This window comes from Camelina sativa, chromosome 20 (assembly GCF_000633955.1).
Source record: "Camelina sativa cultivar DH55 chromosome 20, Cs, whole genome shotgun sequence".
NCBI classification, from domain to species: Eukaryota; Viridiplantae; Streptophyta; class Magnoliopsida; order Brassicales; family Brassicaceae; genus Camelina; species Camelina sativa.
Window position 1 is genome coordinate 26,443,102 of NC_025704.1, and position 23,031 is coordinate 26,466,132.

At 35.6% G+C, this 23,031-nt stretch overlaps 2 protein-coding genes across 5 annotated transcripts; one reads left to right on the forward strand and one right to left on the reverse strand.

The window, feature by feature from the left end:
• Positions 5,691-11,353, reverse strand: LOC104771736 (disease resistance protein RPS4). 4 transcript variants are annotated; one of them, XR_764919.2, is made up of 7 exons: positions 10,803-11,353; positions 9,513-10,701; positions 9,109-9,423; positions 8,128-9,012; positions 6,966-8,011; positions 6,596-6,814; positions 5,691-6,452 (listed from the first exon to the last, which is right to left on the reverse strand). XR_764919.2 is itself a non-coding variant. In XM_010496311.2 (5 exons), exons 1-5 carry the CDS (start codon positions 11,276-11,278, stop codon positions 7,268-7,270), a joined length of 3,609 nt encoding a protein of 1,202 aa, XP_010494613.1. In that variant the 5' UTR covers positions 11,279-11,353; the 3' UTR covers positions 5,691-7,267. The 4 variants fall into 4 exon arrangements, 1 of the variants encoding a protein (XP_010494613.1); XR_764918.2 differs by having other exon boundaries at positions 5,691-6,281; positions 6,596-8,011; XR_764917.2 differs by having other exon boundaries at positions 6,596-8,011.
• LOC104771734 (disease resistance protein RRS1-like) lies at positions 15,939-22,359 on the forward strand. Its single transcript, XM_010496310.1, is given in 8 exon segments — positions 15,939-16,438; positions 16,528-17,635; positions 17,719-18,018; positions 18,115-18,811; positions 18,814-19,034; positions 19,216-20,078; positions 20,296-20,409; positions 20,680-22,359. Coding segments are annotated over 8 exon segments (4,326 nt in total). The 5' UTR covers positions 15,939-16,064; the 3' UTR covers positions 21,329-22,359.

The following is a 23,031-nucleotide window of genomic DNA, read 5'->3' on the forward strand; positions in this document are numbered from 1 at the left end:
GCAGAGAGAGGATGGATAACAATGAGGACTCTCCTTGAATCCATTTATATATATAAACGTAACATAATGGAGATCTCAAAGTGTAGGTTTTATTTATTAATATTTATATAACAAGTTCCATGATAAAAATACTCTATATCATCAATAGTGTACGTTCTCATTTCTCCTGGTTTCTGCCGACTACACATGTGAGAATTGAGATATAATAACAAGAGTGGGTGGTGGCAAAACTGGGGAAAAGAGTCATCTAAATTCTAACATAAGCATGTTGAAATGTGATACTAGTATATTGATTATTAAACCATGACAACCAACTTGAATATCTTTTTAACAAAAAAAAAACAACTATGGAAACCAACTGTCACACATAAAAGCACAAAATTCAAACTATGCTAGCTAGGATCAAATGAGTTTGACTAATTTGAGATTTTTTCCTAAGATCAAATAATATTAAAGCTAAAGTACTCATAAGTTTTTGAACATGTTTGTGTAAGTATTTACATCAATTGACATGCCACTGGTCTTAAGAACCATTCTTAATTTCTCATTAAGGATATAATTGATAACTGAATTATCATTTAAATTCGATTTATCGTTTTTAATATTTTTTGAGATTTTCTTAGTTACAAGTTTATCTTCTGGGTAATCAAAAAATCATTGAGAAGCCAATCCAAAATCTTGGGGAAAAACAATTTTGATTAAGAAAGTCGCTTTTACTCTTTTTACCTATAACTAGCCAATCAATATACGTAATACTTAACATTTTTCGTAAAAGTATTGTTATATGGTTTTTTTTTTCAACCATTAGACCACAACAGTCGGTTCATTACCCAAATCCCTACATTCAAAGGGAGTGGGACTCGATCTCTAGTGTGATGGTGCCTTATGCATTAAGGACTTACCATTTGTCATTGCAGTAAGATCACTTCACTGTTATATAGTTTTTAATCAGTGTTGTTTTTATTTTTTACTTATCGTGGTAATTTTTTTTTAAAACAATTTTTCGTTATCTACTCTTTATATATTTGAGATTTTTGAAAACTATGAAGATCATCACCATCCTCTCCAATAAACTAAGAAAAATAAGGTATATATGCATTCAAATATTAGTTAATAAGTCATATTTTTAAAAGAAAATAACATTTTAAATTTTCAAAATGTCACGGAGTAGCACTTTAAACATCGAGAAAATTTCACAAACAATTTTTATAATATAAAATATATATCCACTATAGTCAACTAGTGTAACTTTAGTTTTTGTAGAAAAAATCTCTAATATCTATAATCTATATAATACTAGGTTGAGTCTCGTGCGTTGCATGAGATTATTATATTAATTTGTTTTCTAGTTAAAAGTCATTAAGAATAAATTAATTTTAAAAAAAAAAATTCGAGAGACTTTACAATTTGAAGACCATACCAATAAAGTTTATTTATATCGAGAAACTTTGTTTTTTTGGTTAAAAGTTATTAAGGTTTTGGAATTGTTTTATTTGTATTCATTAACTATATAGTTAATGTTAAATGATCAATTTATCCTTTTCTAAATTATGAACAATTTAAAAAACCTTTTTAAAAGTTTAAATTATTATATTATTTATGTTTTTATTGAATTCTAAATAGTATTATAGTTTATACTATTTGTATTCTATAATTAGGACATGTTATTTTGTGATTGCAAAATAGAGTGTCGATATTTTGAGTTCCTCGTAGATCTTGAAGACAAGTTGATTGTTATTTCTAGGTCTTAAATTACTGCTTCCACATCAAGTGTTCTTGTTGCATTGGATTGTGGTATTCGCTTTCAAAGAAGACGTTGAGTGGTTGTGGGTTAGCTGGTCCAAATGATAGGATAGAAGCGTGTATAAAATCTATCAAATTATTCATGACAGGTAATACAAAAATTGGTTATGGTTATGAAATGTGGATTGTTGGAATATGAGATTGTGTAGCTGATGTTGTTTTTTTTTGTCGATATTTGAGCTTTATATTAAAGTGTGAGTTTAGAAGAGTTTAGACATTACTATATTTTATGGAAATCTTTGGTAATTTAGTTTGGAGATAAGAATAAGGTAGGAATTCAATTAAGCATAGATGCCATTAGAGAAAAATTTTTAATTTTAAAATCTAAGATAGTTGTATGTAAGTTGTAATAGGTTGATTATGAAAATGTTTGTTTTAGGGATAATAGAGATGTATCTTCAAAAAAAAAATGTAAGATATATATCATATAGTATCTAAAGTTAAAATTTACAATTAAGCTTTTCTAATAATATTAAATTTTGTTTTTTTTTTGACACATACAACAATAACAACCAACCAAGAAAAACACAAAAAAATGTATAATATTTAAGAAAGAGTGAAAGAGCATGAGAAAATGAGTATTCATAGGATGGGAAGTCATGGGAGTTACAATTTAGAAACAAAAAGTATGAGAGTTAATTGTAATTTATTATTTGTTGAAAAAAATTGAATAGAGAAATAAAGTTAATGCAAATTTATTTTATTTTAGTTTTAATATTAAAGTGTGAGTTAAATGTATATGATAAAACGTGTTTTATTTATGGTTTAATTTGAAATAATTTTATCAACTAACTAACTCCGAATCAACCTCTAGCTCAAGCCGTGTTACTCTCTGTTCACTACAAGAAAATAATTGTATTAAGACGAAATATTTAGTCACAATACAAAGTATTTAGTCACAATATAAACATTGTTACGAATTTGTGACGATTTTTGAATGGTTGCAATACAATGGTCACAAATTTTTATTTGTAACAAAAACGTCACAAGAGTTGCAACGAATATATTAGTAACCATTTTGTCATCAATAACTACGACACCAAAAATTAACAAAACTGTCTTAATTACAGACTAACAAAACGTCTTTAAATCGTCACAATTCGTGTTTAAAATAACGTTTTAATTATGTATCTTATTGTTACGAAACTATAGTCTCAAATGGTCACAAATGATAATTAGAAATTTGTCGCAAAATTTTAACAAATACTCAAAAATCATGATATTTTGTGACTATCATAATGTCCAATTTTATCATTAGAAGTTATTTTCAAATGGTGTTAATAATAAAAATTCATTGCATATGATAAAAATTATAACAAAAAAATCAATCTCAAAACAATATTATTTTTTAAATTTATTATCATACAAATTTTTTATAATCATAAACATTAGATATACATTATAAGCTATCTTTATTCTTACAAAAAAAAAAATCACAAATTCGTCCAGATGAACATATTCGATGATAACTTCCATGTTATAACTCCTATGGAAACGATTTCAGGCTTTCTGGAAAGGTAAGACTCAGATCTTTCCAACGGTTGGTAGATCAGCTTCTGGTTCAATTTGTAGCAGTGGGAAACGATTTCACAAGATGACTGATGTTAATTCGCGAATCTGCGCAGAATAGGTTTGAGAAAACATGTATAACTTTTAATTTACAAAAGGGGTTACAAAATCCTTTGGGGAAAACTTACATCTATGGGTTGGAAAATTGCTCACCAAAATTCGTCCATAAAAGAGTCCGGTTACCCTTTATTTTCCACCATCTCCTAGAGCATGTAAGATCTGTCCTTAATCTCAATTGTGGCTCCTTGTTCTCTTTCTCTCAAATGGTTCACTCTCTCTCTCTAGGTTATGGAGGCACGAAATTATAAAGAATAAAACCCTAATCATCTCTTAAATAAGTCTTGTTAAATTAGGGTTAGAGACTTGGCTTAATGGGCTTTNCCATACTTGTAACAAACTTCACTTTGTCCCTGTACTTGCTCACTTCGCCAAAAACATGAGAACATCTCGACTTAATAATATTTAATTTGTTTTTTTTAACACAAACAACAATAACCAACCAACCAACCAACAAAAAATAGCAAAAAAATTATAATAGTTAAGATGAAGTGAAAGAGAATGAGAGAATGAAAAATGAGTATTTATGGAATGGGAAGTGATGAGAGTTATAGTTTTGAAACTAAAAAGTATGAGAGTTAATTCTAATTTATTGTGTGTTGAATAAAATTGAGTGGAGAAATAAAGTTAATGCAAATTTATTTTATTTCAGTTTTAATATTAAAGTGTGAGTTAAATGTATATGATTAAATGTGTTTAATTTATAGTTTAATTGGAAATAATTTTATCAATTTTATATTAAAGTGTGAGTTAAATTTATATGATTGAATGTATTTTATTTGTGGTTGCATTAGAAATAGTTTTTTAGTTTCATATGACAAAATGTGTGTTATTTATGGTTTAATTGGAAATATTTTATATCTTATTTCAATTGTAATACTAAAGTATGAGTTAAATGTATATGATTAAATGTGTTTTATTTATTGTTTTGATTGAACCGTTTTAGCTTTATATTAAAGGGTGAGTTAAATTTAAATGATTGAATGTGTTTTATTTGTGGTTTAATTGGAAATGGTTTTTTTCAGTTTTATATTAAATTTTGAGTTAAATATATAAGATAAAATGTGTTTTACTTATGGTTTAATTGAATTTTCTTTTAAGGTTTCTATTAAAGTTTTAATTTTAAAGTGTATGATTAAATGTTTTATTTTTGGATTAATTGAAAATATATTTTTTTAGTTTTACATTTAAAGTGTGAGTTATATTTATTTAATTTAATATGTTTTATTGGTAGTTTAGTTAAATTTTTGGTGAATAAGTTTTTTGGACAAGTGTTAGTTTTACAGTAGTTGTGGAAGAAAGTTTTAGGAGGTATCATACTTTATTATATAAGAAAGTTTAATTTTAAAGTGTAAGATTAAATGACTTATTTGTGGATTAATTGAAAATATATTTTTTTAGTTTTATGTTTAAAGTGTGAGTTATATGTATTTGATTAAATGTGTTTTATTGGTAGTTTAGTTAAAATTTTGGTGAACAAGTTTTTTGGACAGGTGTCAGTTTTATAGTTGCCATATGTCAAGCTGTGAAAGAATGGAGATGTCGAGATTCCCTTCGACTCGGCTGATTCAAAATTTCGCAGAATTGAACAGATAAGGGGGAAGGGGTGGGGAAGAGAGAGATGCGAGGAAGAGGAGAAGTTGGAAGTCATAGATTCCGTCGGTTTTTATTCGAGAAGTCGACAAAATTATGTGGCCTATTAATGATTTACATATCAATTGGCTTAAACATGAGATAAAACATTATTAAAAAAAACAGAGAATTCAGAAGTGCCACGTGACAGATAGATAGAGTTTGTTAGAGGTGTAACCCTACTTTATTATATTAGATATATCCCAATAAGAAGCATGAGATTGGAGTGTTCTCCGTGTATCTCTTCTATCCAATAAAGGCGCCTCCGAGATTGCTAAATTCCGAGAATCTCTTCGGTGGCAAAAGAGAGCTGCTATCGTTGTCTAGTAGTCCCTGGTTTTTTCTTATGCTTTTTTGTCACTCAATAAAGATGATTAGAAAAAGAATTAAGTAAACAATTAAGCAAGGTAACATGCATATAGCCTAGATATCGGAGATAAACAGATATAGTATTTTAAAAGAAAAGAATTCTTGGTCGAAAGATTTGATAGATGTGTAGTAGGTAATACTTACAAAACAACACAAAGATTTTATACATGTGTAGTAGATAATACTTTAGCATGCAAAACAAGGCAATAGATTCCAAGTGGTCGTAGTATAGTGGTTTCTCTCCTGGCTCAAACACAAAATTATCTAAATTACTTTTATTTTATTAGTCGAAATAGTGTTATAGTACTTTACGTACTCTAGAAAATCCGATGAGTGAACTATTCGACAACTACACTCATCCTAGAGACTAATCAGATGACAGATGATAAAATATCTGGATCACCTTCTGTTTATCAAAAAATAAAACAAAAAAACAACGCAATAGGATATGAAAATGTGTGTTTCTAAAGCATAAATAATCAAAAATAAATATCTCTCAAAGAATTAATCACGTTTGTGAGGGAAAGTCTTACAAGCAAGATTGATAGCATACAGGCAGTCTGATAGTAGGAGCTTTCTTGCTTGATGATCTCGTTTGAAGTCGTTGATAAAACTGAGAGGCATATGTGGGTAATAAAGGGAGCTCTGGCAGCAACGCAACCACAATCAGAAAAACAGACCGATGGAGTGATGCTTCAAGTCCCTCTAAACGCTGGATAGCAAACTAGCTTTTGCACAATACTTAACCAAGTGATGCTCATCATCGTGTAGGTCAAGTGAGACCACACATTTTCCTTTTTTTGTTTTCCTGAGATCTACCGGCTACAATATCTGACACATTCCTCAGGGAACTGCGTGAGATGCATCACATAATAACGTGTCAGAATCATGATAGAAGTCTTCACCATGCAACGTCAGAATCATCATGTTAGTCATGATTCAAGAAGTTAGAAGAGGACGTCCTAATAAAATTTGTTGAATCACATTTGCATTTCACCATGAGGTTGCTGTTTTGGATTTTGCTGAAACGAGACAATATCACATATAGCAATTTCATCAAGCCCTTTTTCACTCCAGTGTCGAGGGTGAATCATTCCGTTACACACAAAAGCCAAACCCAAATTCTCTCCAACATAATATAAAAGCACAAAGGTATCATCCTTACCTGGCACGACGGCTTGAGAACTTAAAAGTGACAGTTAAGCTACACCAAACGACAACAGCAGTAATCAACAAAATTGGAGGGGTTGACAAAATCATCATGCGCGAACGGCTTGAGAACTTAAAAGTGACAGTTAACCATTGCAGATTATCAAGTGAGACTTTGAAAAAGATTTTCTTCATTCAACCGGAAAAGAGTCTTAGAGAGAAAAGAATCATATACCTGAAAGATAATCAAACAACAACCAGAAAGTTTTAAACAGGAAACAGAAGATAAAGGTCCCTTATAAGAGATAACCTTCGTGCTATATAACTTGAAAGGGTGGCTCGAACACCGAATCCAAAGAAAAATAAAATGTAAGCTGATAGGTTACCAAAGACTCTGACATCAGGATATATATGCTCTAATCTAATCTTCAACGTTCCCATTAGAATTCCTGCTTACTGTGAAGATGAAAAGGGGTCAGTTAACAATTTGCTTCACCATTGTAATTTGTATCCCTCTCTCAAATTTCCAGTATTTAGAGTTAAATCACATCTTTACTCATGCTGGATTTCTTCATCACGAACTGGAGTTTTTTTTTGTAAGACGTGCTTCATCTAGAAAATATTTATTTTCCCCTTGGAGATTTTCAACCATGTGCTTGACGACTGAATTGATATTTCCGTCTTGGAGTTACACTTTCATCACAGTTTGATTATTATCTCTTCCTGACCTTTGCTTCTTATTTGCCCGTCCATTGTCCCTTCTCGTTCTTTTCTTTCTCTTCACTCTTCCACAAACCCCTTCTGAATTTTCTTGATAGCTCTCCATAACAGCCATACTGTACACTGCTTTCTTTTTATTTACTCTTCTGTCAACGCCTTCTGAATTTTCTTGACAGCTCTTCCCAACAGGCATATCGTACTTTGCTTCATAAGAACTGATTTTGTTTTTATCATTTGCATACACCAAACTCAAACCACACTTCAACACCTTGAACTTTCCGTTCTCACTTGCACCGCCTGTCACAGTAAATTCAAGAGAGGCTTCGGTAGGATTGCATTCCTCCGAGTTACCGTCTTCAGGACACTTTATAGTATGTGGACAACTGGTGTAGCCAATAAAGACATGGTCTGACTCAATCTTGTCTTTCTCGTCTCTATGTCTGGTCCAACTTCCTACTGGACAAGTAAATGGGACCCAAGACTTGTCTGCATCTTTTACTTTAAAGGTGCAGATCACTGACAAGCAGCTGATTTGATCTAGGTGGTCAAGAGATGAGACTACAGCACACAGAGCAATGCCGGCAAGCTTCTTGTCATGCCAATGTGGGAGGAGATTTACTTCTAACTCAGATCCAACTGTTTCATGACAAAACCAAGAAGGCACTTCACATCCAGGAAAGGAAGTGCTGAACAAAGACTCTGAAACAAGACCCTGCAAAGTTCAAACGCGAAAACCTTAAAACTCTGCCAGAGTTTCTTTGAAATGCAAAAATTTGAGAGAGCGATACAGAGAGCGACAAAGCTAAAGAGATAGGTATAGAGAGATACCCCATTGTAACGTTTCCGAGCATATGACAACAGCTGGCATTTCCTTTGAGCATACGATGTGATTTCCTCCTTTGCAGCTTGTTTTAGGTTCTCACAGTTGGTGAAAATGAATGTGGAATGATTCTGCTCCGTTGGCATGATACGGGCCAAAGGCTTTGAAACTGTCTTCAGCGAACTACAACAGTGTGCATCTAAGCACTGAAGATTTGGTGGAAACTCTGGAACTGATGTAAGACTCGTACAATACTTCAGGTCCAGCCATTTAAGTTGAGAAAGCTGACTGATCCCAGCAGGAAGGCAGCTGATCTTAGTATTTCTGCTTAAGCACAAATACTGCAGTGAGGGTAGTTGTGGCATTACTTCAATGGCTGTCCCGTCCAAAAGTAAAATCTTCAATGAGCTGATGTTGATTTCTGGGAAAATCTTGAGATTTGAACAATCAGAGAGTATCAGTTCTTGAAGAGCTTTCAGCTCACAAACGCGGCCTGGGATTTCCTCCAGCATTTTGCAGTCTTTCATATTCAATACAACAAGTCTCTGGAGCTTCTCCATGTTCGCAGGAAGCTGACTTATTGCTGTTCCATCTATATATAGAGTTTCTAGATTTTCTGAAATCAACGGAAAATCCTTAAAAGTTGAGCAGCCGCTAAGAGTAAGTGTTTTCAGAGAAATCAAATTCATCTCTGGAAGATATTCAAGACTTGTGCACCCTTTCAGATTCAGGAAATCAAGCATTTTCATTCGTTCCATATCATGTGGCAACGTTTTCAGTGTTGTGCAACCTTCAAGGTTCAATCTTTTAAGCTTTTCAGCCTTTGATAATCCTGACAAGCTGCACAACTTCGTTGAGTGACTGAGATCGACCCACTTAAGGAATGGTGTATCCTATTGGGAAAAAAGAAAAAATCGTTCAGTTAAAAATACTATCCAAGTTAATTTAATCATTCACAAAAGCTATCAACAGATTATTCAGACACACACCTTGTCACCCTCCCAAAGTTGTTCAATCTCACTGTAGGGCAGCTTAAGGTCGACAAGATTAATCGGGTTGAAATCATTTGGAAGTTCCTCCAATGGGAATTTCAGCCAGTGGAGGCAACGAACCTCTTTCAACGGTAGCTTAAGTTTATCAGGGATGTTGATCTTATTGTTGGTTTTACATTCCTGAGGACAATGGGAATTGTAGAACTTGAGATACCGGAGATTTCCCATACTTAAGAAGTGGTCGCGGTCTAAGCTCGTTGCGTCTTTCACTTCAGACAAGTCTAGGAAAATACCTCTAACATTGGCAGGTTTCTAAGAAACAATAAAGAACACGACATTAGTGAAGAGAAAAAAAAAGTAAGCTTTTACTAATAAAACTCTAGAGGAACTTTTGGTCTCACCATTTTATTCTGCAGTACATTAATTATGCCTCCCTTGATTATGTCATGATGGAGCCACAGCCTCCGTTGTCTGCTATCATCCTGAGTAGATGCCTTAAGATCAAGTTCCCTTGAAAAAGTATACAACAGATCATGCATCTCCACTCGCCCATCACAAGTATTAATCAGGAACTTATCCGTGAGAGTTTTTACTGCACTCATTGCTTCAGCAGATCTAAGGTCAGATGAAGCAAGTAAACTTTCTACATAATCCTTGTCCTGTGATCTGAAACAGGCTATGTCGAGAAATGCATCTTTCTGCTCTGAAGTCAATTCATCATAGCTCACTTGGAAGACATTTACAATATTGGGGCTGGGACTCTGTGCAAGTCTCTTCAGTTTTGAATTCCAATGATCCATACTTTTCTTATTAAGCTCTCCGCCCAATACTTTGAGAGCTAGTGGATGGCCTCTGGCATAATGTACAAACCCTTCTGACAGCTTCATGAAATCTTTCTTCCGACGATTGGCGTGATCATCATTAAAGGCATGATAGTGAAATAGTTGTAAGCTATCTCTGTGGTTCAAATTTGGAACCATGTAAGTATCATCAACCAAACCATTTGTTAAGGACATATCGCTTGTTGCAATGACAACCCTGCTTCCTTCCTTACCCTCCTTAATCCAGTCTAGTATCTCACGAAGAGCATCTATCTGTTCCTTTTTACTAACATCATCAAGTACAACAAGAACTTTGCGTTCATGCAGTTGACTATATGGATCTTTGAAATTTTCCATGTGAGGATTGTTCAACTTAGACAACTCGCCTAACAGCATTTGAGGCAACCGACCCAACTCCAAATGCTTCAACTTTACACGGATTTGATCAATCAGCGCATGCCTCGTAAACTTGCCCTGCCACGTCTTGTAGAGCTCTTTAAGAAGTGTGGTTTTACCAATTCCAGGCATCCCAACAACTCCAATGATACGAGTTCCCTTGTATTTATGAATGTCCAACTTCTCTTCCAACTCTTTTAACCGTTGTTCGTTCCCAAAAGTCTTGTGCTTTTTCTCGCATCCTGAGGAAGAAGTTCCGACGATGCTCCTTCCTAAAGCCTCCACGGCTGGACCTTCTCTTCCCTCCAATGAAATTTCAGTCAGCGCTGTCTTCACCGCCTTCACAATGTCATTGACTTTCTCACTCTCAACACTGCAAATACAAAAAGCTAATGAGATTATGACCCCTCCCTAACTCCCATAAACAAAGGTTCAACAAGTATTCATAGATCTGTCTACAACTGTAATCCATACCTTTTCTTGTCAATGGTGATGCCCATAATGTTAGGAATCAAGTTAAAAGCTTCCATCCACTTCTTCTCCCTCTCATCACCCTTAGCCAAACTCCGGAAACTATCACCGAACTTGCCTTTGAGATCTCGAACGGTGGATGGCTCCAACTTGTAGAAGATTGGAATCGCAACGAGTGTTCCATCATCAGTACAATCCTTGATCTTCTCAAGCTCTCTGACGCACCAGAGCGAGTTGGTGTAGTTGCTGGAGAAGATAACCAAGACGATTTTGGACTCCTCGATTCTCTTTAATAGTATGTCTATAGGTTGACCTCTCTTCTCGTATTCGTCGATGAAGACGTTGATGTTGTTCCATTTCAAGTCCTTGACGAGATGGCTGACGAATTTCAGGCGCATATCCGCTCCACGGAAACTGATGAACACTTGATGTTGCGGTGGCGGCTGGTCGTCGACCGTAGAAATTGAGGATGTCTCCATCGCGAAAAGCTTTTCCCGGTGTGCTTGCTTGACCCCTTTTTTTTTTCACACTGGTGTGCGTTACAGTAGCAAGTAGCTAAAATTAATGTATTGACGATTATTTTTATTTCTTTTTGCAGTCAATAAATAATTCGTAAATTGACAAGTCTTTCTTTTTTCAGTCAGCTTGTTCACATTGGAAATTTGGAATGCACAAACGAAAGTAGAGAGTGTTTACACATAAACCGTAAACAAATTAACCAAAAAAAAAAAAAAAAAAAAANGTACTATACCAAATTATATACTGTTTCCCTATTGTTATAGTTTTCTTTTTATAAAGCATACAATAAAATAAAATCTTCAAGTTAAAAAGGAAACCTAATGTGTACTTTTCTTAAATAAAAATTGATTTTTTTGAAAATTGCTCTAAAAAAATACCATATTTGAACCAAAATACTAAACAAATACCCAAATTTATAAATTACAATCATATTTAATATTTGTAGTATTTGAAATAAAAAGTTTGTAGTGGTATTTTTATTAAAAAAAACCTAATGATTGTATTTTTTTAAGACAATTTTCAGTTCAATAATTTTAGGATATTTCTCAATACTGATTTACTTTTTTTAAGTCATAACAACATAAAAATAAATCATTAGTCCAAATGACGTTGAAAATAATTAATTAATATATGAAATATTAATAAATAAAAAAGGGAGATTCTCAAAAATAGCACATATTTAAGTTTTTATATAAAATTTATCTCTTTAATTTGTTTTGCTTTTTGATTTATTTTTTAAATGAAATAATGTATAGACGATTCTGGTTGGTTGAAAAAGAAGATGTGAACATATAGGTTCATCCCTATGAGTGAACTTAAATATTTTTCGAATAAGAATATTCACTTCGCAGCAAAAATAAACAGTTTTTTTTCCATTCCAGGCAAAAGCAGAGGAAACTTTGTAAAACCTCAAAATTGGTTTGGTAGTTTCAATAGTAGAAAAGAATAGAGAGTTATCAAAGGTCAATTAAAACCTAATGTGCACTCAATCACAATCTAGTAGTATTGTCGTAACACTTCAGGAACGAATACACAGAGGCCAAACAATTGCACTATGAAATTATGAAGATCAAATATAGCTAAGACAAAAGAGGAAGTTTGTGTTTCAAGTAACTATCAAAAACAGAAAGTAAATAAGTTGTTTTTAATCAAAAAGGAAACATTAGGCGTAGGGAATCAAGAGGGAATAATATCTCGGACTAAAGTGACTAGTTGGGGATGCATCAGACATCGTTCTAGAACTCAAATCACGGTTGTAAAGCTAACTTACTCCCGCAGCGTTAACTATCTATGCAATGAATTTACTAAGCCCTAAACCATCGTTTGGATCTAGCAAACCAAGCAAGCAATAACAAGTTCAAGTTTGATTAGTTCACAAGGTGCCTTAACTTCAACTTTCGTTGGCTAAGGATCACCTTGCTCACCTAAGTTCTTGTCAAGCAACTCAACAACACTTTTGGTGCCACGATGAATTAAAAGTGTATAATTAAAATATTGAGAAATATCCTTGGATAACACCCTTTTATGTTTTTCTTCCAAATCTAGCACACACACTTTGATTTTCCAAATGTAGCATTTGAATATATATTAAATATTTACTTTAAATACCAAAATTCATTGTTTTAAAAATCAAACTCACTATTATAGATTATTTCAGCGAAGATCTGAGATCGACTTGCTTTTTCGGTTCACCTTACTCCACTGATTTAACAGCTACAACCTCCGCCATCGTAAGAAAAATCCAATCTGTAATTGGACTCATGACGACAAGACTCTCCCCCCTAATCATCGTCGTCGTTGCCGTCTCAGCTTGTTCCAACGTTGATCGGTCAGCTACTGAGTGTAGGCACAAGATGGAGAAGATTCATACAAAGATGAAGAAGTGAAACAGAGTATGGGAACTATCTCGATTTGGCCGTTCTATAATCAAATGGAAGATTTGGATTTGAATGCTTCTCCTAACTCACCTTGTCCTCTCACACGACCACCAAGGCGACGAAGATGAAGAAGATGATTAGATACAGAGAAAATCAAGGAGTATTAATTACATATTGAGAAGACCGTGGAAGAAGAGATTAGAGCAAGAGGCGAAGGAAAGGAGCGAGAGCCGTGGAAGAAGAGATTAGAGCGTTTGCTGAGAGAGTTGTGATAATTGAGAAGAAGAAGATGGAGTTTGCTAAGGAGATAATGAGGATTCGTAAGGAGATGGAGGTAGAAGGATTAATTTGATTAAGACTTCTCAAGCTCAACTTCTTCAGTCTCTCTACTCTTCCTTTGATTCTTCTTTATAACTAGAAGAGATTATTAATTAAGCAAATAAAACAGAATTATCTGTTGGATTCAGAAGCTGGAGTTTGTGATGAATGTAAAATCTGAGATGTTGCAACAACTGATTTTTTTATGAAAGCCATCATAAATTTAAAAGATTCTTCCTCAATATAATTCAATCTTTCGTGAATCATTTTGTTTGTTTATTTTATTGTTTGAACCATGCGCATATCACATATGGTAGTATGTAGGCCTGTAAACGGAGCAGATATCCAGTTTTTTTGGGATATCCGTATCCGTATCCGTTTTATTCATAATTTGTTATCCGTATTCGTATCCGAAAATTTCGGATATCCGTTATCCTGATATCCGTTATCCTGATATCCGTTAAATATTCGATTATCCACGGATATCCGTAAAAATATATTTTTTTTAAAAAAAATACATATTTTAGACTGAAATACAGCGTATTTGTATAAAATACCATGTATTTTGGACAAAAAATACCGGATATCCGTATATAAGTACCGGATATCCGTGAAAAATCGAATATCCATTTTAAAATTTAGTATTATCCGTATCCGTATCCGAATATAATACATGATATCCGGGAAGAAACAAATATTCGTTATCCGTTTTAAAATTTAGCACTATCCGTATTTGTATCTGTATCCGTTTTATCTGCTATTTCACTATCCGTATCCGTATCCGTACCCGTTTGTCCGGATATCCGTTTTTTTTTGGAGCGGATTCGGATACGAATACGGATATCCGCGGATAACGGATAATAATCTCAGGACTAGTAGTATGCTCTGTCCTATTTCATCATCCTGCAGTTTTGGGTCAGTTTGAGGTCAGTTGTTCCCTCCGTACTGTTGCTAGAGAGCTGCTTTCCATCTATCTCCTACATGAAAGGATTTGAGTACATCCAAATAGCCCAGAAAATGACAGCCATAAAAAGGCGATCAGTCTTCATCAAATTGGCTCCAGATGCGTGTTTTCCTCCCCAAAACACTCAATTTCCTTCCAAAGTAATCTAGAACCTGTACAGACTCACAAAATACTAAAAAGACTCTAAAAGCACACTTTGACTCAATAAAAGACTTAAAACAAATATAAAACTATGGTTAAAACTAATAAAATACAGGCACATCAGAGAGAGATATGAGGTGAAGATAGAGACTGAACTTTCTCTGGAGAAGATATTGGGTTAGAAAAAATTAAAGGAATTGATCATCAATTCGCAAAGCAACGATGTCAGAGGAAGACAAATAAAGACAATGTCAAAGATTGATGACGCCGGAGGAAGATGATGTCGGTGGAAGTTTGAAATTGCCGGAGAAATTCTGAAATTGACGATGCTGAATGAAGACATATAACTCAGATCGGATGCTCACCTTCACCAACGACAACCACCGTCATCGTTTCGTCAAAAATCGATAACAAAATAAATCGTAGATAGAAGATATTTTGATATTTGATATAAAAATAGAATGTGTGCTATTTAAAATAATATTCATAAAGGGTAGTTTTAGAAAATTAGAAAATGTGTGCTAATTTTGGAAGAGAAACTTAGATTAGTGTTATTATAGGGTATTTCTCAAAATAAACTGACAGCTAAGAAAAAGTTACTTTTATTAACATTTAAGTGAAAATTCAGTAAAAAATTTTGGGTTTTCTACCCAAAAAAATAATAATTAAAGTCTTTTTTGTTGCAATTGTACCTTCCAACTTTTAAAAATGCACAACATCACTAAAACCATCTCTAATGGTTTTCTCTATTTTTTCCTCTATAATAGGGGAACTCTATAATAGAGGTAAGTTTTACTCCAATGGTCCTCTATAAAATAGAGATTGTTATTTTTTCTTCTATTTATAGAAGAATTTTTGTAAAAAAATAGGATTCCTCTATAAATAGAGGAAAAAATAGCAATCTCTATTTTAGAGATGAAAATAGAGGACTATTAGAGTAAAACCCACCTCTATAATAGAGTTATAGAAAAACTCTATAATAGAAGTAAAAATAGAGGACTATTGGAAATGCCTAAAAGATAGACGGACTCAGAAAGCTTCTTTTGTTTTCTTTTTTCTTTATTTCAGACAACACGACTTCCATGAGTAAAAAGTAAAAACAACGACTAAAATATTATTTTAAATATAGTAATAATTATATATTTTAGCCGAAAGTTTCATTTGGTAAAGTAAAGTCCATAAAAACGACGACTCAAAAAGCTTATTTTTCTTTTTCTTTTTCAGACAACACGAATCTTTTCCAAACAACAACTAAAATATTATTTTAAATATTAATAATTATATATTTTGAGCCAAAAAAATTCATTTGGTAAAGTAAAGTCCATGAAAAACCACTGAGATTTGAGAGAGAGTGGTTCAACCAATGTCAAATCAAAAAAGCATTGTCGTCACAAACAAAATTCCAGCAAAATCTAAGGTTTGTTCCAAGTGTCAAAGCGCGAAATCATGACCAATTGTGAAAAGGCTGAGGGATTCGTCTGCATCAGCTGCTTAGACGAGGTACGGTTATCTTTCGCGAGCCACCTCTCCGAAGCTCTCCGCCGTAAAGGCATAAATAATGTAGTCATAGATGTAGATAGCGATGATCTTTGCAAGGAGTCGCAGGAAAAGGTAGAGAAAGCTAGGGTCTCTGTGATGGTTTTATCCGGAAACTGTGATTCTTTCGAGGTATGGCTTGACAAGTTCGCGAAGGTTCTCGAGTGCCACCAAAGGAACAAGGACCAGGTGGTGGTTCCAGTGTTATACGGTGACAGTCAATTACGGCTCAAATGGCTTCTCGCGCTTGATTTGAGAGGCGTATCACCAATTCACAAATCCAGGTATCTACTTATATGAGATGAAACGAGATTGTGATCTGCAATTTTATTGTTAGCTGTTTGAATCGTCAAACCTATCAAAATATGCGCAGGAAGGAATGTAGTGACTCCACACTTGTAGAAGAGATTGTGAGAGATGTGTACGAGAAGCTTTTTTCTATGGAACGAATTGGAATCTATCCGAAGCTGCTGGAGATTGAAAAAATGGTTAACAAGCAACCGTTTGGCATCCGCTGTGTTGGTATTTGGGGTATGCCTGGCATAGGAAAGACGACACTTGCTAAAGCAGTCTTTCACCAAATGTCTGGCACCTTTGATGCTTCTTGTTTTATCCAAGACTCTGACAAATCTGTTCATGAGAAGGGTCTTTATTGTTTGCTGGAGGAACAACTTTTGAAAGATAAGCGGACCGTTATGGAACTGAGCTCGCTTAGAGACAGATTGAACAATAAGAGAGTTCTTGTTGTTCTCGATGACGTGCGCAATGCTCTGGTTGCAGAGTCTTTTCTCGAGGGGTTTGACTGGCTACGACCCGGAAGCCTGATCATCATAACCTCTAGAGATAAACAGGTGTTTCACCTTTGCCGGATCAATCAAATATATGAGGTTCAGGGTTTAAAGGAGAGAGAGGCTCTACAACTCTTCTTGATGTGCGCTTCTTTAAAGGATATAGTAGAGCAGAAGAATCTCCACGAGCTGTCTATGAAAGTAATAAATTATGCTGATGGAAACCCGTTAGCTATCAGTGTTTATGGAAGAGAGCTGAAAGGTAAGAAAAAACTCTCGGAAATGGAGACTGCATTCCTCAAACTCAAGCTTCGTCCTCCATTTAAGATTGTCCATTCGTTTAAAAGCAGCTACGACACACTCAGTGACGACGAAAAGAACATTTTTCTGGACATAGCCTGTTTCTTCCAGGGAGAAAATGTCAACTACGTGATACAACTGTTTGAGGGTTGTGGTTTTTTTCCGCATGTTGGAATTGATGTTCTTGTTGAGAAGTGTCTGGTGACTATATCAGAAAACCGAGTGCGGTTGCATAATCTGACCCAAGATATTGGCCGAGAAATAACAAAAGGAGAAACAATACAGATCGAGAGGCGCAGAAGACTGTGGGAACCTTGGAGCATCAAATATTTATTAGAATATAATGAAGACGAAGGAAATGGAGAACCTAAGACAACCTTCAAACGTGCTCAGGTCTGTTATATATTGATAGTTTCATATTTTAACCTACTTTATGAGCTTACGTCCTAATATATCCACTTGGAATATCCTTCCAGGGCTCTGAAGAGATCGAAGGCATGTTTCTGGACACATCAAACTTAAGATTTCATGTGCAGCCCTCTGCCTTTAAGAATATGTTGAACCTTAGATTACTCAAGATCTACTGTTCCAATCCTGAAGTCCATCCTGTAATTAATTTCCCCAAAGGCTTATTCCTTTCTCTTCCTAATGAGCTAAGACTCCTCCATTGGGAGAACTATCCTCTGCGATCTTTGCCTCAAAGTTTTGATCCTAGGAACCTTGTCGAAATCAACATGCCGTACAGTCAACTTGAGAAACTTTGGGGTGGAACCAAGGTAAGTAAACTCTGATATGCGTCTTTCACGTCTATCATTACTTGACAAATTTTGTTGTTATTCATTTGGCTTTTTTTTTTCCTTTGGTCTTCTCAGAACCTGGAGATGTTGAAGACGATCAGGCTTTGCCATTCCCAAAACCTAGTTAATATCGATAATCTCGTAAAAGCTCAAAATCTTGAGGTAATTGATCTCCAAGGTTGTACAAGACTGCAGAGTTTCCCAGCCGCAGGTCACTTGCTGCATCTACGAGTTGTAAATCTCTCAGGTTGCATAGACATTAAAAATGTCCTAGAGATTCCACCAAATATTGAGACACTAAACCTAGAGGGAACTGGCATATTAGCATTACCGCTTTCCACAGTTAAGCCAAACCACAGAGAGCTTGTGAATTTTCTAACAGAAATTCCGGGTCTTTCAGAGGCCTCGAAACTTGAGCGTTTAACAAGTCTGCTGGAATCTAGATCATCTTGTCAAGATCTTGGGAAGCTTATTTGCTTGGAGCTGAAATATTGTTCTTGTTTGCAGAGTTTGCCAAACATGGCTAATTTAGATCTTCTCAATGTTCTTGATCTCTCTGGTTGCTCAATGCTCAATTCTATTCAGGGTTTCCCTCGGTTTCTGAAAGAGTTATATCTTGCTGACACTGCAATTAGAGAAGTGCCACAACTTCCTCAAAGTCTAGAACTCTTTAAAGCACATGGATCTTGTTTGCGAAGTTTGCCAAACATGGCTGGTTTAGAATTTCTCAAAGTTCTTGATGTCTCTGGTTGCTCAGAGCTCGAGACTATTCATGGTTTCCTCGGAACCTGAAAGAGTTAGATTTTGCTGGCACTACGTTAAGAGAAGTGCCACAACTTCCTTTAACCCTAGAGCTCTTGAATGCACATGGTTCTGATAAGCTTCCTATGCATTACACATTCAGCAATTTTTTTGATCTATCTCCTCAAGTGGTCAATGATTTTTTGGTGAAAGCGCTGACTAATGTAAAACACATACCAAGAGAGTATACACAGGTAATACTCTCTTCTTCTGCCTCTTTCTTGTTTACTTACTTCTCCATTAGCTCTCTTTCTCTCCATCACCCCCTCAATCCCGTTCTCCTTCTCTGTCCGCCTCTCTCTATTATGCCTGTTACGTACACCTAATCACACCCTCCTCATATCATATCTGACTTATTTTGCGTTATTGCAACAGGATATCAACAAAGCTCCGACTTTCAGCTTCAGTGCGCCCTCACATACAAATCAAAATGCCACACTTGGTCTGCAACTAGGATCTTCTGTAATGACACGACTAAATCCTTCTTGGAGGAACACGCTTGTGGGCTTTGGTATGCTGGTAGAAGTTGCATTTTCGGAGGACTACTGTGATCCTGCAGGTTTTGGCATAAGTTGTGTTTGCAGATGGAGCAACAAAGAAGGCCGCTCTTATAGGATAGAAAGAAATTATCACTGTTGGCCACCAGGGAAAGTTGTTCCAAAAGTTCGAAAGGATCATACGTTTGTCTTTTGTGATCTCAACATGCGCCCAAGTACCGGTGAAGGAAGTGACCCTGATATCTGGGCTGACTTAGTTGTATTTAAGTTTTTTCCTATTAATCAGCAGACAAAGAGTCTAAACGACAGGTTCACAGTGACAAGATGTGGAGTCCGTGTAATAAATTTGACAAGTGGCAATACAAGTCTGAAGAATATATCACCAGTTTTGTCCTTGGATCCGATGGAGGTTTCTGGTTATGGAGTAGTTGAAGAAGCATTGAGAGTCAGTTATGATGATTTACAGGAGATGGATAAAGTTCTATTTCTTTACATAGCGTGTTTGTTCAATGAAGACGACGTTGATTTGGTGGCACCACTTATTGCCGGCATCGACTTGGATGTTATCTCTGGGCTCAAGGTCTTAGCCGATGTGTCTCTCATAAGTGTATCATCCAATGGGGAAATAGTGATGCCTTGGTTGCTACTAAAAATGGGTAAAGAAATCCTCCATGGACAATCCATGCTGCTGTCTGATTGTGAGAGTTCCATGAGCGAAAATTTGTCTGACGTACCAAAAAAGTAAGTTCTCTTTTTATATCAATCTCTTATTACTTATAAATTTCAAGTGTATGTGCAGGCCGGAGTCTATATATATAAAACACATCATATCTCAAACCAAACTGATTATGTCCCACGCTAACATTGATTACAATAAATTAGCTATAAATTCCAACATATATTCACGTATAAATTACATGGGTTTCAATGTTTATTGATATTATTACATTAACGATAGACGCAGGAAGCCCAACACAAAGAAAGTGGTTTGCGTACCGGCTACATATGGTGGAGATTCATGGAGTTGGCGAAAGTACGGTCAAAAAGAGATCTTAGGTTCTCGTTTCCCAAGGTACTCATGTTTTTTTCTATATATATAAAAAGTATATAACCTCTATATTCGTGTATATGTATATTCTTTGCAAATGATAATCGTATCGAGCGAGAAAAAGCCGCCTACGTATAAGCCTTTAAATTCTTAATGATGCAAACTTATTCTCTCCCGATTTAATTGTGCGTGAGTATCAAATGGATTGTGACTTCACATGTTTGTGTAATTAGATTATGGTTAGTTATGTTTTTGATGGTTCCTCGAAGGATTGATTAATTTTTTGTTCCTCAGGAGTTACTACAGGTGCAGTCACAGGTTCACGCAAAATTGTTTAGCTGTGAAACAAGTCCAACCTAGCGACAGCGATCCAAACATGTGCACAATTACTTATATCTCTGAGCATAACCATCCACTGCCCACTCAACGCAAGGCTCTCGCCGGCTCCACTCGTTCCACTTCCTCCTCTATCTGCTCAGCCGTAACTACTACTTCTGCCTCATCTAGAGTCTCCCAAAACAAAAACAAACCAAATAAACCCCACTTGCCTTCCTCCTCCACTCCTCCTGGAGATGCGGCCGACGTGTTTAAAGAGAAGGACATGGAGGAGTGTCAGGACAATATGGAGTTTTATAATGACGTTGAAGAAACACGTACACTGGAATTGTTCCCAGAGTTTCAGCATCAGCCGGAGGACGACCCATGTTCAACAGTAATCTTTGATCAGACTGTCTTTGATAGAGAAACTCCGACTAAGTTGGTCTCTCACAGTAGTAATATCATTGAACACGACAACTCCTCAGGTTTGTTCCCAATCCCAATCCCAATCCCAAAGTTAGATCAGCCGGAGGAAGACCTTTCAAGAATATGGGATTACCCGGATTTCCCGACATGGGATTACCCGACATGGGATGATATACTTGGAAAGAGTAAAAAGGAATAATGGACACGTGTAAGGTGGAGATTAGAAGCTTGAAACAGGGACTGAGATCATTTGAATGCTAACAGAGGAAAGAAGTGTTAGTAGATAACAAGGCTCTCGCCGGCTTCACCCGTTCCACTTCCTCCTCTAACTGCTCAGCCGTAACTACCACTTCTGCCTCATCTAGAGTCTCCCGAAACAAAGACAAACCAAATGAACTCCACTTGCTTTCCTCCTTCACTCCTCCTGGAGATGCAGTCGACGTGTTTAAAGAGAAGGATATGGAGGAGTGTTAGGACAATATAGAGTTTTATAATGACGTTGAAGATACACGTACACTGGAATAGTTCCCAGAGTTTCAGCATCTTCCTCATCTTCCGGAGGAAGAAGACCCATGGTCAACAGTAATCTTTGATCAGACTCTCTTTAATACAGAAGCTCCGGAGGAAGACCCATTTTCACCAATATGGGTATGGGATAACTATAAGGTGAGTAAACAGGAGTAATGGACACATTTAAGGTGAAGATTATAAGCTGAATTCAAGGACTAATATACGGTGCTCCCGATTATTCCTCCACAAATCCCAAAGCCTAACACCAAAATTCCCCTCCAGTTTTTTAACCTACAATCGCTAACACCTTGTAGAAGATTGGAATGATTAGGAGTTTGCCTTCATCCATGCGTTCTTTGATCTTGAAGAATTCGTCTAAGCACCATGTTTGAGAAGATTACGATCGCAACCTTGACTCCTTGATACTCCTGTAATGTCTCTAACTGGCAACTCATCCTCGTCTATGTCAACATTGAATCCAACCCTTTTCAAGGCTTCCAAAAGTTCACCAACAAAGCTGTCTCGCAGGTCTGTTCCCCGGAAGTTGATAAACTCTTTATGGGCTGAGGGGGGTTTTAGATCACTATAGTAGAGCTTTTGTTAATTTCTCCTTTCTTCTTTTCTTCACTTAGGGCCTGTTCGTTTTCATGTCACTGGCGACAGAAATCAGCGACAGCTTTTTGAAAAATAACAAAAAAAACCTTAAATCTCCTTCTTCTCTATCCCGATTCATCTCTCTTTCTCATCTCCATATTAATTAATTTAAATCTACAAAATTTACAATTTTTATCAATACACATAATTATTATACATTTAAAAGGTAAAAACTTAAAAAAAAATAAAAAAATCATAGTCTCTAGCGACAGTCAAACGAACGACGTAACAACAGATTTTAACGAGATTTTAATGACAGTCGCTGATTTAGCGACAGTATTCAGCGACAGGAAAACAAACAATATAGCGACAGCTTTTAGCGACAGTCGCTGATTTAGCAACAGGAATCAGAGACAGGAAAACGAACAACAAACCAGCGAGATGAAAACGAACAGGGCCTACTGTGACGACTCTCTTGTTCTCAACACTATTATCTATCACCAAGGAAACTGTCGTCACTTATTATTGAGCTCCCGCATAATTCTGCTTCACCTTGGTCACTCTTCAGTCTCAACTACGTCCGTTGGATTTTATTCAAACTTTGCAATCCAGGGCTTATCATCATCATTTGGAGGAGTTCACAAAGTCATCTGCTCCTCGCACAATCGTGACCTTCTAACTTTCTCCACCATTGACATCTGAGACAACATTCTCTTGCCATCCTTGACTATATGTGACTATGTGAGTGATAAACTTGGACTCATCACTACCAAAAAAAGAGTAAGGGAAAACAGTAAG